General features: G+C 41.5%; 1 protein-coding gene across 2 annotated transcripts in view; it reads left to right on the plus strand.

Moving 5' to 3' along the window:
* Positions 1-13,824, plus strand: part of ITK (IL2 inducible T cell kinase) — a 50,186-nt gene that overhangs the window by 12,916 nt on the left and 23,446 nt on the right. For both annotated transcript variants that reach the window (XM_039876527.1, XM_039876526.1), the window contains exons 2-6: positions 2,141-2,245; positions 3,643-3,724; positions 5,545-5,673; positions 8,597-8,637; positions 11,572-11,723. In XM_039876527.1, the coding sequence (XP_039732461.1) occupies positions 2,141-2,245; positions 3,643-3,724; positions 5,545-5,673; positions 8,597-8,637; positions 11,572-11,723 (509 nt within the window). The remainder of the gene's footprint in view (positions 1-2,140; positions 2,246-3,642; positions 3,725-5,544; positions 5,674-8,596; positions 8,638-11,571; positions 11,724-13,824) is intronic.

Below are 13,824 nucleotides of genomic sequence, written 5' to 3' on the forward strand. Positions count from 1 at the left end.
TAAATACATATTTGGTTGACATTATGTTTCTATTGGATAGCCCTACTTTAGAATTTCGTATGGAATTATTATCCCTATTCACGACTCCAGTTTCTATTTACCTCCATTTTATACACTGATACTGTTGATCTCAGGCCATTGACAATCAACACTTATCCAGAACTTTTCTACCCTAGGGCTATTGTTCTTGCTGTTCATTCTATCTAGGATGCTCATTCATCCAGACCTTCTCATGTCTGGCTCCTTTTTCAACTTCCTGATCTCAAATGCTCTCTCTCCAGAGAGGCCTGCTCTGACCACGAGTAGATCACACCGACCTCTTCTGTTTTCTTTATAGCACCGGTTTATATAGCCTGCCTTCCCAACTTGACTGTGAGTTCCATGAGAAAGTCGACCGCATTCACCCCTCTATTTCCTGCCCTCAGAGCAGTGCCCAGCTAGCTCATAGCTGGCCCGCAATAAGTATTTCCTGAATTGCTAAGTGCATTAGTCTTAAATCTGATTGATACTATTTAAACTGGGTTCCAACTTGTCACCCTTCATTCATATCATCCCAACTGAGCGCTTTCTGTGGACCAGCCACCATGCTACATCTTGGGGATAGGGTAACAGATGTCTTGGTCTTTACTCTCTGGGAGCACAGGACTTAGTGGGTTCCAAGGACAAAACTGTCTACAAATGGTGTTGCCGTATTACCGCCATAAGCTTTTGTTGCATTTCACCGTGCGTACTACTAAGGAAATAACCCAACACAAGTCTGAAAACAAGATAACCTCAAAGCTCAGACTCCCTGTTTACCCGGAGCTGCAGATGGTTGTCGAAAAGGCAGCTTCCCTGTACTCTTCTGCAGATTAACCATTCCAAAGACTATGATTATGGGCAGGATCTAGCTGTGGAAGGCTCTAAATGAGAAGGTAGTTTGAGTCCAAAGGGCATATGTTTCAGAGGTTTTTAAGGGAAGTCTGACCTGTTCGTACATCGCTAGATTACAAAGCGGTTGTGGACCACTATGTGGAGCAGATGCTCGTTTTCGTTTGTATCGTGTATATTCTACGAATGTGTGTGGGAAAGACAAAGGCATTCCAATGGTTAACCTTGACTGCGTCAGGGTTACGGAGAAGGGCAGGATAATATGACACTATAAATGTTTTCTTCCTGTACCTCATACTGGTTTTCTTGTTGTTGTTGTTGTTACAGTAACCATGGATAAATTTTGTACTTTCAAAAATAATCATTTTTATAAAGAAAATTTAAAAAGAAAGCTTCCTTGTATCCGATAGAAACTAATTCTCACATCTTGACTTTTTTCATCTCAGTTCTATGCCTCAGCTACTAAAGCAAAGACAAGTGACCAGGCTGGGTATCAAAAAATAGAAAATAAAGACTGATCTCACTTCTGAAGAATTCGATGGTGTCATGGTTCCCTGAATACTCACCTAGCACACTCGTATATCACAACTCTCTTGCCATAGGACTTCCTTAATCTCCTTAATTGGGGGGGCGGTACCCTTTATTGAGAGCATCCATTATAAGCCAGGTAATTTGCTTACATATTTTAATTTTATTTTCAAATCAACCTTTAAAGGTAAGTCTTACTATCTTTGCTTATCAGATGTGGAAATTGAAGTTCAAGGAGGTTAGATGAATTGCCCGAGGTCATTGAGCTGGTTAGAGACAGAGCCCAACTTTGAACTTAGCCCTTTTCAAACTTTTGTCCAATTCACCACCATTGCTACCTTTTTCTAAAGGATAAGATATAATGAAATGTTTTGCAACTGGTTCCACAGCTGAATTAAACTCTATTCTCAATGGAAGCCCAATTCTAGGCACCTGTGAAAGACTTCTGATCTCTAAAAGTTTTTCCTAACTGGCCTTCCATAGAGCCTGATAGCCCACTAATGGAATTAGTCCCATTGGGGAAAAATGATTCAAAGAGCATGTTCTCCTAGGAGTCTGCTCAGAGTGTCCCTCTCAGGCACTGGGAGCAAAAAAGTGGCTTCTGGATATTGGAGCGGTGAGGGGGTGGGGGGTGGATTTACAAAACTAATGGGTTTTATCTAGTAATGGATCTCTGCAAGCAACCTGGTTAAAAATACTGTCTTCTCTCTTTTTAAATGGAATGGGCTTTTTCTCCCCACAGAAAAAGCGCACGTTGAAGGGCTCCATTGAACTCTCCCGAATCAAATGTGTTGAGATTGTGAAAAGTGACATTAGCATCCCTTGCCACTATAAATACCCATTTCAGGTAAGTCCATCATGCCTAAGGGGACTAGCTCCTCTTTCCTTGTATGATGGTCGAAATCCTCAGTCATTGTAATTGAAGGCGGATAGGATGGCTCTGATCTAGGGTTAGAACTTACACCAAGACCAGAAGAAAGCTGCTGTGTTCTTTCAATCAATTACACATTCACTCATTCATTCAATAAAGATTAAGTACAAAATCTTGAAAAAGTTGTCGTTCCTCATTCTCTTTTCCCTTATGTCTTCCCGACCTCAAAGAAAGTCCTAATTACTCTCCTCCTACGGGAAGAGGGAAAACTACTAAGGGCCCCAAGCTGAATGTTCTTTAAGTGCAGTTTACTCATGACTTGGGGCAACCGATTGCAATCTTTGGTTAGAAATTACTTGGAGGTTCTGGGATAAAAAGAATCAGATTGTAAAATCTGAGAACTCTCTGGACTTGTTTCTGTCCTAGTGGCCACCAGCCGGCCACATGTGGATGTTTAAATTTAAATGCAAATTAATTTAAATGAAATGATATTGAAAATTCAGCTCCTGAGTCACACTAAGCTACACTGAATGAATGAACGTTTCATGTGTTTGATAGCCACATGTGGCTAGTAGGTGCTATGTCGGACAGCACAGATAATAGAACACTTCCTTCGCTACAGAAAGTTCTGTTGGACAGAGCTGGTGGAGGGTATCTTTAGTCTTTAGGCCGCGACATTGTCTAAGTCTTATTACCAATCTTGGCATTTGTGACTCTAAGGTAGTGGCTGTCTCCTTGCACATCATAGGGTATCGTTCTCGTCTGCCAATCTGAGGGGTAAATATTCTACTTTTAATGTGGCATAGAAAAAGACTTTTCCTACTAGAACGGTGACTTACATGAGATGGAAATTTTAGGCCTGAAAGTAAAAGGAATAACATGTATTTTCCTGTCATTAAAATTCTAATTACACATGAGTGCATGAAAAATTACACATGAGTGCATGAAATTCAAAGATCTGCAATCTAGTTAATAGCATTGGACCAGTGTCAATTTCCTGGTTTTGAAAATGTACAGTAGTTATATAAAATGTTTTCACTGGGGAAAAGTGGATAAAACTACATAAGAACTCTGTACTATTTTTGGAACTTCTTGTGTGTCTTAACATTATTTCAAAACGAGAAGTTTTTAAAATCCCAATTATACATTTGTCATCTAATATCTTACTCTTTCATATGCCAGAAAGATTTTCTTTAACTACTAAAAAATTAATATGAGAAATAAACTTGCTGTCAAGAGAACTCTTTCTCCAGCTCTTTTAATTTAGTGATATCTTAGAGACCCCATACTCAGCCCAGTAAGCTAGACTGGCCTGCTGCCAGTCATCCATCTCTGGGTGTGCTGCTCACCTTGAACTCTGTGTATGTCTTTAGGTTGTGCATGACAACTACCTCCTGTACGTGTTTGCTCCAGACCGCGAGAGCAGGCAGCGCTGGGTGCTGGCTCTTAAAGAAGGTAATTAACCTCCTGTGTGACTGAGTCCCTGAGACCTCTTGATCTTCCACTTGGCTTGGGTACGACAGCAGAATAAAAGACAGCTGATAGTCAAACATTTCTCCCTTTTGGTGTTGGTGGAAGGTCCCAACTTTTCAACCTGGGCCCAAGAGGCAACAACAAGTACAGGGGAGGATCAGTCAAACCCAGCCCATCACCTGTTTTTGTAAGGCTCCAAGCTAGAGATGATTTTTATATTTTTAAATGATTCCATTTTAAAAAGTTATATAAGTACCTACGTAGAGTATTGATTTTTCCTGTTGTTGAGCAATACCTTAAATATTTACTATCTGCCCCTTTAAGTAAAAGTTTGCTGACTCCTGATGCGGTATGAAGAATAAGATAACTCCAGCATAGACTTTTGAGTTAGAAGACCTGAGTTTGAATCCTGACTCTTCCTCTACTAGCTATGTGGGTTTGGGCGACTTTCTCAAAGGCTCTGTGCTTCAGTTTCTTCATCTACTTTTAAAAAAGGAGAGAAGAGGGAATACTAACGATAGTACCTACCTCCAGAACTGCTGTGAGTAAAGCCCTTGGGACGAACCTGGACCGTAGTCAGCACTCCATAAACGTTAGCTAGCTTAAAATGTTTTCTGATCATCGGTAAAGGTATTTCTTAAGGTTAGCCTTCCTGACAACATAATTTGAGACAGCACTGAGTTTAGGTGCATGGGATGTGGAGCCAGGCTGCCAAGGTGAAAATCCCAGTTCTGCCAATTATTAGTGTGTAGCTTTGAGCAAGTTCCTTGACTTTTCAGTGTCTCCATTCCCTCAGCTATAAATTCTGACTAATAACAGTCATAGGGTTATTGTGTGAACTAAATGAGTTATGATGTATCAGACATTTAGGACAATACCCCAAAAAAAGCACTCAATCAGTATTACTGTTATTATTGTTATTTAGCCTGAAGCCCTGGATTTGCAGGAGAATTGAGTTCAAATATTAATGTCTCTAAGTAGTTATGGGGACTAAGGGTAAGCAAACCATTTGGAACCTCAGGAGCCACATTGCCTCTATCTGAAAAATAAGAATAAAAATGCAAATCTTATCTTTTTCCAAGGTTATTGTGAGTCTCAAATGGGATGTAAACAAGCAAGTGCTGGGTAAACTGAAAAAAAAACTCTCAAGTGTAACAGTCATGAGACAAACACTAAAGTAAAAAGTAATCGAAAGAGCCCCAACTATGTACACCGTCCGTTCTCCCTCTGTGAAGGCGTTTCACTCATAGGAAGTTAAAGCTAGAAGAAACATGAAAGATAATCTATCTAGTTCTCCAGTTTTTATATTTGTTTTTTTCTTTTTTCAGCAGGAGAGTCTCTTTCTTTTTCTTTTCCTGCCATAATCTTACTTTGAAACCACAGATCTAGAAGGGATAGAAGCAAAGTTGTTGTGGTTGAAGGTGGGAGAGATGCAGGAGGGGATCTCACCTACTTAGTCTTTCCATTACCTCTAAGGCACTTTTGTAGGTCCACTAACCCTATCTAATAATCTCATTGCAAAGTGGGGACACCGAGGCTCAGGTGAGGGTTTTGCCCAACTTAAGGACACACAACTAACTTGAGTCAAAGCCAGACATGAGCCTGAATCTGCTGATACCTAAATCCAACACACACCCCACCATGAATGTGTGTACTTAGGGAAAGGGGCCATTTTTCTGACTATTCTGAGTACTAGTCACTCCAGCTCACACAGCTGGGTCCAGTTTCAAGGAGCTAGAAGTTTGGTGGCCTAGATCGATTGATCTGAAAATAACTCTTCTCCTGGTGCCAACCCTTTTCAGAAACAAGGAATAATAACAGTTTGGTGCCCAAGTATCATCCTAATTTCTGGATGGATGGGAGATGGAGGTGCTGTGCTCAGCTGGAGAAGCTTGCTGTTGGCTGTGCCCACTACGATCCGACAAAGAATGGTGAGACACTGAGAATCCCCTTTCTTCTTTAGAAAATGAATGACCTTTCTACTAGTAGAAAGTAAAAGCTCTCCGCTTCCCATCATCAATTGTGTCAGAGATTGAATGTAAAATTCTACATTTTCAGAATTTTCAGAGGGGAATCATCTGCCTCTATTACCTGCCTGTTGATTTTTTTTCTTCTCATCTCAAAACATGTCTTTTTACCTTCTTGCTACTCAAAGCGTGGTCCTTGGACTAGCAGCATCGACATCATGTGGGAGCCAGTTAGAAATGCAAACTCTCTGGCCCCATTCCAGGTCTACTGGATTAGAATTTGTATTTTAACAAGATCTCCAGAAGATCTGTGTGCACAGTAATGTTTGAGAAGCACCGCTATAACCTTCAAGCTAGGAAATTTGAATGGCATGGTCCACTTAAATCTTAAGTTGTAGGGACAGCCTTAAGAGGTATATAATATTTATTTTTTACAGAGTCATCACAGCACACAGGTGTTTAATTACACAAGTTCAACTCTATACACTCAGTAGGATGGGAGGAAAAAGTAAAACCAAAACAACTGTTTATTTTGCAATGTGGCTTTTTTTCACCTCCTCTTCTAACTTGCCGTTGACCTGCACGATCTCAGAGAAAAGGAGACTACAGCCTGAACATGAGAGACATTGTTTCTTGGCCTTTGAGCTCTAAGGCCCAGATCCTGGGGATTGGAATACAACTCTATTTCACCTTATGTGATGACTTTGGGACCTGAACCCCCAATGAAGTGCAGTTCCACTCTGATGCACTTTGATGTGCATTATGCTCCCATTCATCGCAACCATGCGATGTTAAAGAAAGAGAAGGCTTGAGCAGTTCGGCACGCTCGAGGTCACACAGCTAGGACATGCTCTGCAAAGCCACTCTTGAATAGGAATGATGGATCACCTGGGTTGTTTTGCTTCCATTCCCCTCTCCATTCAACCTCTCTTACCCTAGTTATCTTTTCTCATCTGTCAGTTTCTTTTTTGCACTGAAACCTAGAACCTCAGATTGACAACCCAAGGCAGATGTGCTAAATGTAACACATGGCTGGATTTTCCGTGGCTTCCTGAGTCATAGGAAGCCACGGAACTTCGTACTACTTTAAAAACTATTGCTTCTCGCCCTCCACCTAGGAAGAGGAAGTTTAAGGTTACCAGTCCCTTGGCCCAGAGAATAATATTCACTTAGTTTTAGAAGTCACCGATCCTCCACATTAACCCTGTTGACCATACCCCCAAAGGTACATAATGAAAAGGAAATGGAAGGTTTTATGTGGGGAGAATCCACCACAATGACATGATGGCATTGGCTGACCTCAGTGAGTGACAATCCCTCCCAAAGTCAGAAATCTGGTCTCCAAATTCCTGCCAGCACCTTGCTGTGGGCCCTTGAATGAGTCACTTGGCCATTACACATCCTAATATCTCAAATACCTCTAAAATATTAGGGGATGTTTTTGGGACCCTAACATGAAATTTTCACTAAGCCCCGTTCCAGTTTTGAAATTCTTTGAATTTGCATTTCCATTTTGCTGTCTTCACCATGCGTGGCACAGCGCTTCCCCTTCGGGGCACACAGTATTTCCCTTCACCGAGTGCAGATACATGACTGAGGCGTGAAGAGTGTCTGAATGACTCACTAGGACAATGCCCGGGGAGGGCTGGTCATGCTGAGCTCCTCCCCACATGAAGCCAGGGCCTAACCACTGTGCAGTCACTGCCAGTGGTCCTGCCTTTGTGTGTCCATCTGCAGCCATCTCCCCATCTGGCCACATCCTCATCGTCCTCTTTCTGACTTGGTTTAAATAACCTCATGCACTACCGCTGGCAGAACTGAAGGCAGAGGTTGTGAGAAGCACACTGCACACCGCACACAGCACGTGATCACTTGCTCTGGGCGAAGCCTTCTAGGGTTCCGGTGCGGGGCACACATACAGTGCTGGGTCTGAGAGCACAGAGCAAAAAAGCCTCAGGGTGAGTCCCAGCACCATCACTTCCTTGCTATGTGACTTCATATATGTTACTTAACCACTCTGAGGCTCTAAGCCAGTTTCCTCTTCTGTAAAATGGGGACAATGACAATAAGTAGTCACTTTATGGGGTTGTAGAAAGCTCTTAGCATGGCTGCTGGCACTTACGGAGCTCTCGATAAATGACGATTGTGTCTGCTAGTCTTTCTTATTCGTGGACAAAGAATGTGAAGCTGAGCTATAACGGTATGTAGGTACATGTCTGGGAAGCAGCAGAGGTGGTTGAGTAAAAGTGGAAGAAATGAAAAGAAAGCGAAAAACGAAGAGAAAGAAGAGAGAAGAAAGGAAAGAAGGAATGAAGATAGGAGAGGTAAAGAGAAGGAGATGTGAGAGTTGGAGACACAAAGAGATAAATGGGGGTGAGCGTGCTGTTTGGGAGAGGTGTTAAAGTAACTAAAAGTGACTCCAGCTTCTCAAAAAGCAGCACAGTGACCACCCCCTCGCCCGCCCCCTCCTGAAGCCCACAACAGCATCAGGAAGCCAGTGAGTCACTGTTCCCCTGAGTCACCCATTCCCACTCCTGGGCTTAGCTGGTGGCAGGTGCCTTTGTGGAAGTCTCTATGCCAACAGGGAAGGACACAAGCCTAGCCCTTGTGTCAGCAAACTTTGGATTAGGCTTTGCCTGGGAACACAGAAAAAGAGGCCCAGAATATTGGCTTCTGGAAATTCCTGGTGTCTCCTAGAAAATGAAATGGGGAACCAGCAGGTTGAAAGATACAGCAGAGATTCTGACAAGGCCGATATTCATTGCTCTGTGTCTCACTATCTCCTTCTGGCCCCTTTTCTTCTGCTGAAAAGCCCCCTGACTGCTCACCCCCTGTTGCGGACATTCGGTTTCAGGTTCATTTTCTTTTGCTGTTTTTCTCATTTCAGCTTCAAAGAAGCCTCTTCCTCCTACTCCTGAAGACAACAGGGTGAGTGAGCACTCAACTCTGGGTACAGGTGGGGCCACAGTGCTGTCGGCTGCTTGTCTGGCCTGTTTCCACTTGCATTTTTCCTGTCTGCCCAGATTCCTCATGCCCTGGGCAAAAGCAACCGACTGTTGTGATTCGGCTGAACTCAAATCCTGGGTTTCGGGGGCCTGACCTGTCTCATGGGTCTGTTCACGTAGAAGGACCACTCGGCTGCTAAATCTTCACCTCACTTTATTTACTTCGACGAACACATCACACCGTGCATCCAGCCACCTGATGGCTTAGGAGTATCATAGCAGCTCACATCTATGTAAAATGGCATGTTTACACCTTGACACTCAGGCACTTTGGAAGTATACATTTGATGATACTTTATATTTTTCAAAGCACTTTCACACTTTTACTATCTATTTCATTTCTCCTTGGACTCTGCCATTTGGCTTCTCAGACTCCTTGGAGGAGCAGCCTCCATGCCGTGTCAGCACTCTGACCATAGGGCCTTCGCAATCTAGTTTCGATCACACATCTAAATCCATTGTAACATTTCTCTCCTTGAGCCGCTTGAATTCATTTCTCCCTTCATTTGCATGCTCTGTCCCCTAAGGGGTGGTAGCATCTTACATTGGCACCTAGAGAAGCTCTATTTCTAATCCAGCCTGAGCGAATGGGCCTGAGGCTCTGTGTGAGAGTGACCTTAGAACAGAGCTGGTCTTCCAGAGGGTTGAGGGTGGCTGTTTTTGATCTGGATGAAGAATATTCATGATCAGAGTAATTGACAATCCCAGGCCTCTAAGCCTGTGGGTGCAAACGAGGTCATGTTTCACATCAGCTTCTCTTGGCCCCCCTGCTCACACACAAACTCAGCCCTTCCTTCAAGGTCCCTCCTCATCAACTCAGAAGGGGTTCCTGAGGGGTGACTCAAGAACACGTCCGCCTGTGTTCTTTCTCCTTGGCTCCCTGCCACTGCTGTGGGGGGCGGGGGCAGTCCGTCTCAGCCTGGTGGAGCTCTCTTCAGCCACTCATCCACTCATGCTTCAACTTACCTCCTGGGCGCCCAAGCAGATTCTCAGTTTCTCCAAATGGCTGTCTCTTCATTTTCTCACACTAATCTAGTGGTTCCTAACCCAATACTCCCTTTTTATGCCAAATATTTTGCAAAGCCCCTTTTGTTAACCTGAAAAAAAATTCATAGATAATACAACTTACATAAGCACGTACATTTAAAAGAATCAATATATGCTCTAATTGTAACTTTTAAAAGAGAAGAAAACTAATTTACACAAAATAACATGTGTTTCTGCATACAAATACTGAGGCATGACTATCCTGGAAGACATAATGAAATAGTCCATTGTTTGCCCCTGTGGGTCAAATTCCAGTGAATTAGGCAGTTCAATTGCAACTGATGTGGGAATGTTGTACTTGTGACTCGAAACTGTGTTACCATCTGTGATATGATTTTCCAAAACGAAGAACAACTCTTGGTAAAGTTCTGAATTAAACATAGTCTTCCCTCAATGTGCAATATGGATGCATTCCTAGGAAACTGAATACTTTGTACAGGGTAGAGGTATTACTGTATATTTTATTATAAGCAGGTTTCTCGCCACCTGAATATCTAACGGGACATTCAAAAGTTGTACAGGATGTGGGATACTGCAGAGAGTTTTGCATTCTCGGCCCTCTTCTATTAAATGCTAGTAGCACACCTCAATCTCTGTGACATTCAAAACGCCCCCACAGGTGTCCAAAACGCCCCCCGTGGAAAGGTAGCGGTGTGGTTTGAGAACCTTGCTCTGGGGGATTAACCAGTTATTTGGGCCTCTAATGAGATGAATGCCATGTCATATCCCTCCTTTATCTTCAGATGCCCTAGAACACAACTTCTTCTTCCATTAGCAATTAGGGCAAAAGCCTCGGACCCATCAACTCCTGTTCATAGAAACCAATATACCATGTCACACGCTCCAGAAATATCTATGCTTTACATTCCAGTCTGGGCTCAGCTGGGTTGACGTACACAGCAGTATGACAAGTCTCCTTTTTTTTTTTTTTTTTTAGCTTTAGTATTTTTATGCTATCAAATGCTTCAATGTACTCAGAGAACTTTTGATTTTTGACAACACATCTCATTCTAGACAGCAATCTCAATCTCTTTCCATATTTACTCTCTCACGAAATCTACCAACCCATAGCAGGTGTGGCCATCCCGAACTCTTGTGATTGTTTGCCTTACAGTCTCTTTTTCATGTCCTCAATATTTCATCCTAAGAAGGATACTGAGAAGTAGAGACATAGGCAAAAGAGTCCGCAAGAGGAAGAAGGAAGCCCATGTGCTGTAGCAGAAAGAGCATTAAGACTAATTCAAATGCTAAACTTGACCACATCCATTGCCCCAGCTAGGCCTCAGTTTCTCCATTCAAAACAAAAGAGTGGATTAAATGATCTCTCAGAGGCATTCCTGCTCCAATAGCCTATGATTCAGATAAACCCACAAATCAAATCAGAAAAGCATGGACTACATGATTTGGTGTTGACTGTATCACCTTTGACAAGAATGTGATGCTTCTGGCAAAGAGGCTGCAAAATGTGACATGATATAACTAGAGAAACCAGAAAACTTTCGTGAAAAACATGTGGCTGCTTGGAATTCACTGTGGTCAGAATTTACCTCATAGAATGGGAGGGGTGTTGAATTTTAGGTATTGAACATCTCTGTATGATATTCAGCACCATAATCCTAACTCATAAAGAAAACCAACTAGAGGAAGACAAATGGTCTCAGCAAATACCTCCAATGGATTATGGGACCTGGCGTTTGATCTGGCACTGATCCAGGAGCAAGTTACAGCTCAGGGCCTTGCTGACCTTGCTCTGCAGTTCAGCTCCTTCCTTTCTACATCTTTGCTTGATTTTGTTGTCTCCCTTCTCCAGCGATCACTTCATGAGCATGAAGAAACCCTGGTCATTGCCTTGTATGACTACCAAACAAATGACCCCCAGGAGCTGACGCTACAGCGCAATGAGGAGTACTACCTGCTGGACAGTTCTGAGATTCACTGGTGGAGAGTTCAAGACAGGAATGGGTAAGGCACCTTTGTGGTTGCTGTCCAGCATTTGGGGTGAAGTGGAAACAAAGGAAATGCTGGAGGCTTTGTCCTGCCTCTTAGCGTGACCACCGCGCTGAGTTAGGAGAGGAGAGCCGAGGCAGAAGGAAAAGGAAGGAAGAAGTAATTGAGGGGTGTCTTTCCGCTCCTCAGAAGTAGCTGGGAGGCAGCGACTAGCTATCATTGCTTCCTGCACCCCATCAAGCTTTCCCAGTCCTTAAACTCATCTAAAAATCTCCAAAGTTTTTCCAGTGACATCCACAGTTTGGGAGATTGGCAATTTGTTCCACAAAGAAGCACTATTGCTCTTGAGTGTTTAAGTAAGAGTGAAGGTACATCCTATTGTGAAGGGCTTATTTTTGGTGGGAAGAAGAGCTGTGCAGAGATGGTGCGAATTAGTAGTCACATTAAGAAGCATCAGGAAGAAGATACCGAACTAAAGATTTAGCTCCACCAACAATCTTTGAACTAGCCATCCAGATAATTCATGGAGAAAATAAGGTTGCACAAATACCATTACCCACGATGGGACTTTGGAATAAAAAATTCTTATGAGCCCTTCTCTGATCTGAAGCACGGTAAAATTATTATTAACCTTCAGAATGCTTTGGGATGTGTATGTGTATGACTTAGATACTGGTGCTTTGTTTAAAGGCATCAGATTCATGCTGCTTTATAAGGCTTTATTTTTTTCCTTTTAATATATCAGAGGTATTTACATACCTTGGAATGTTCTCTAGAATAGGATTTCAATGACCACATAAATCCAATCCAATACAAAAAATGAACCATAATTTAGCAAATTCTCTTGTTGGGCTCTTAAGTTATTTCCAATATTTTGCAAATATTAAGAACACTTGAATGAACAGTCTTGTATTAATATTAAGGGTTTAAATTTTTTAAATATGAGGTTATTCTTAGTTTAAAAATATAAAAAAGAGAAAAAAATGCTCCATCATTGAAACATCTGGCTAGCTTATGTCGATATTTTATTTTTAAAAAGTAAGTCGAGAGAAATATACATGAAAAATAAGTCACACTTCATTTGTTTCTATATTAATTCCGAAAGTAATGATTATTAATATTTTCTTATGTAATCTAGACAAACAAAAATTACACATATACAAATGCAGTCTTTTAAAAATTTCCACTAAAGTGGTCCATTCTGCTTTTCACCTTGCTTTTAACCTTCAATGATATATGTTAGCATATTAGCAGCTATAAATCTACCTTACTTTAAAAATAATTGCTTAGTTTTAAAATGTACACATGTATTATTTTGCTCCTCTTAATATTGTTTAAGTATTTAAATAATCTTTTATGGTGAGTCATTTAGTTTCCAAGTTATTTGTTTTCTTTGCTATTTTAAATAAGGCTGCACTGAAGATCTTGTATTGTTCATTGGCAATCTTTTGAAAAAAATATATTTTTAAAAATATATATTATTTAAAAAGATATTTTTTATTTACAAAATATATATCTCACATTTCTAACTATGGAATGGTTGAGTCAGAGTATGTGACATCTTAATTTTAATAGATAAGTCTCTCAAAAAGGCTGTCAAATTTACATTCTCACCAACAGTGTATGTGAGTGTCAACACTAAATATCATTAAACGCAAAAAAAAAAAAAAGGTAATCTGATCAGTAAAAAAAAAAAGGAGGAGTTACAAATTTCTTTAAGGCTTTACTTGTTTACATGCACCAAAATTTACATTTTCAAGGCATCTTCTCTTTAAGAAGCCTCATCACCTCCACTGTAGGGTGAATGAGGGAGGGGTATAAAATATAACCAGATCGAGATCTGTGGTCTGAGAGGCAGTGTCACTTGCTTGCTGAGAATAGACTCCAAAGCCCCTCATTCAAAACCTCCCTCTCTATTTAACTTGTGGAGGCAAACAAGGATGGTCTCATCACATTCTCTCTGCCTATTATGGGGAGGCCTTATCAGAAACAGGTTCAAGATAGCCTGGTTCTACAAACATCAGAGAAACTTACTCAGAAATTCATCCCTTCAACCAACTGACATTTATTTAGCACACCTAATGTGCCAGGAAATTTCTTCTCCTGGGTCTCACTT

Source organism: Pteropus medius, unplaced genomic scaffold (assembly GCF_902729225.1).
Source record: "Pteropus medius unplaced genomic scaffold, Ma_sr-lr_union100, whole genome shotgun sequence".
In the NCBI taxonomy this organism is placed as follows: domain Eukaryota; kingdom Metazoa; phylum Chordata; class Mammalia; order Chiroptera; family Pteropodidae; genus Pteropus; species Pteropus medius.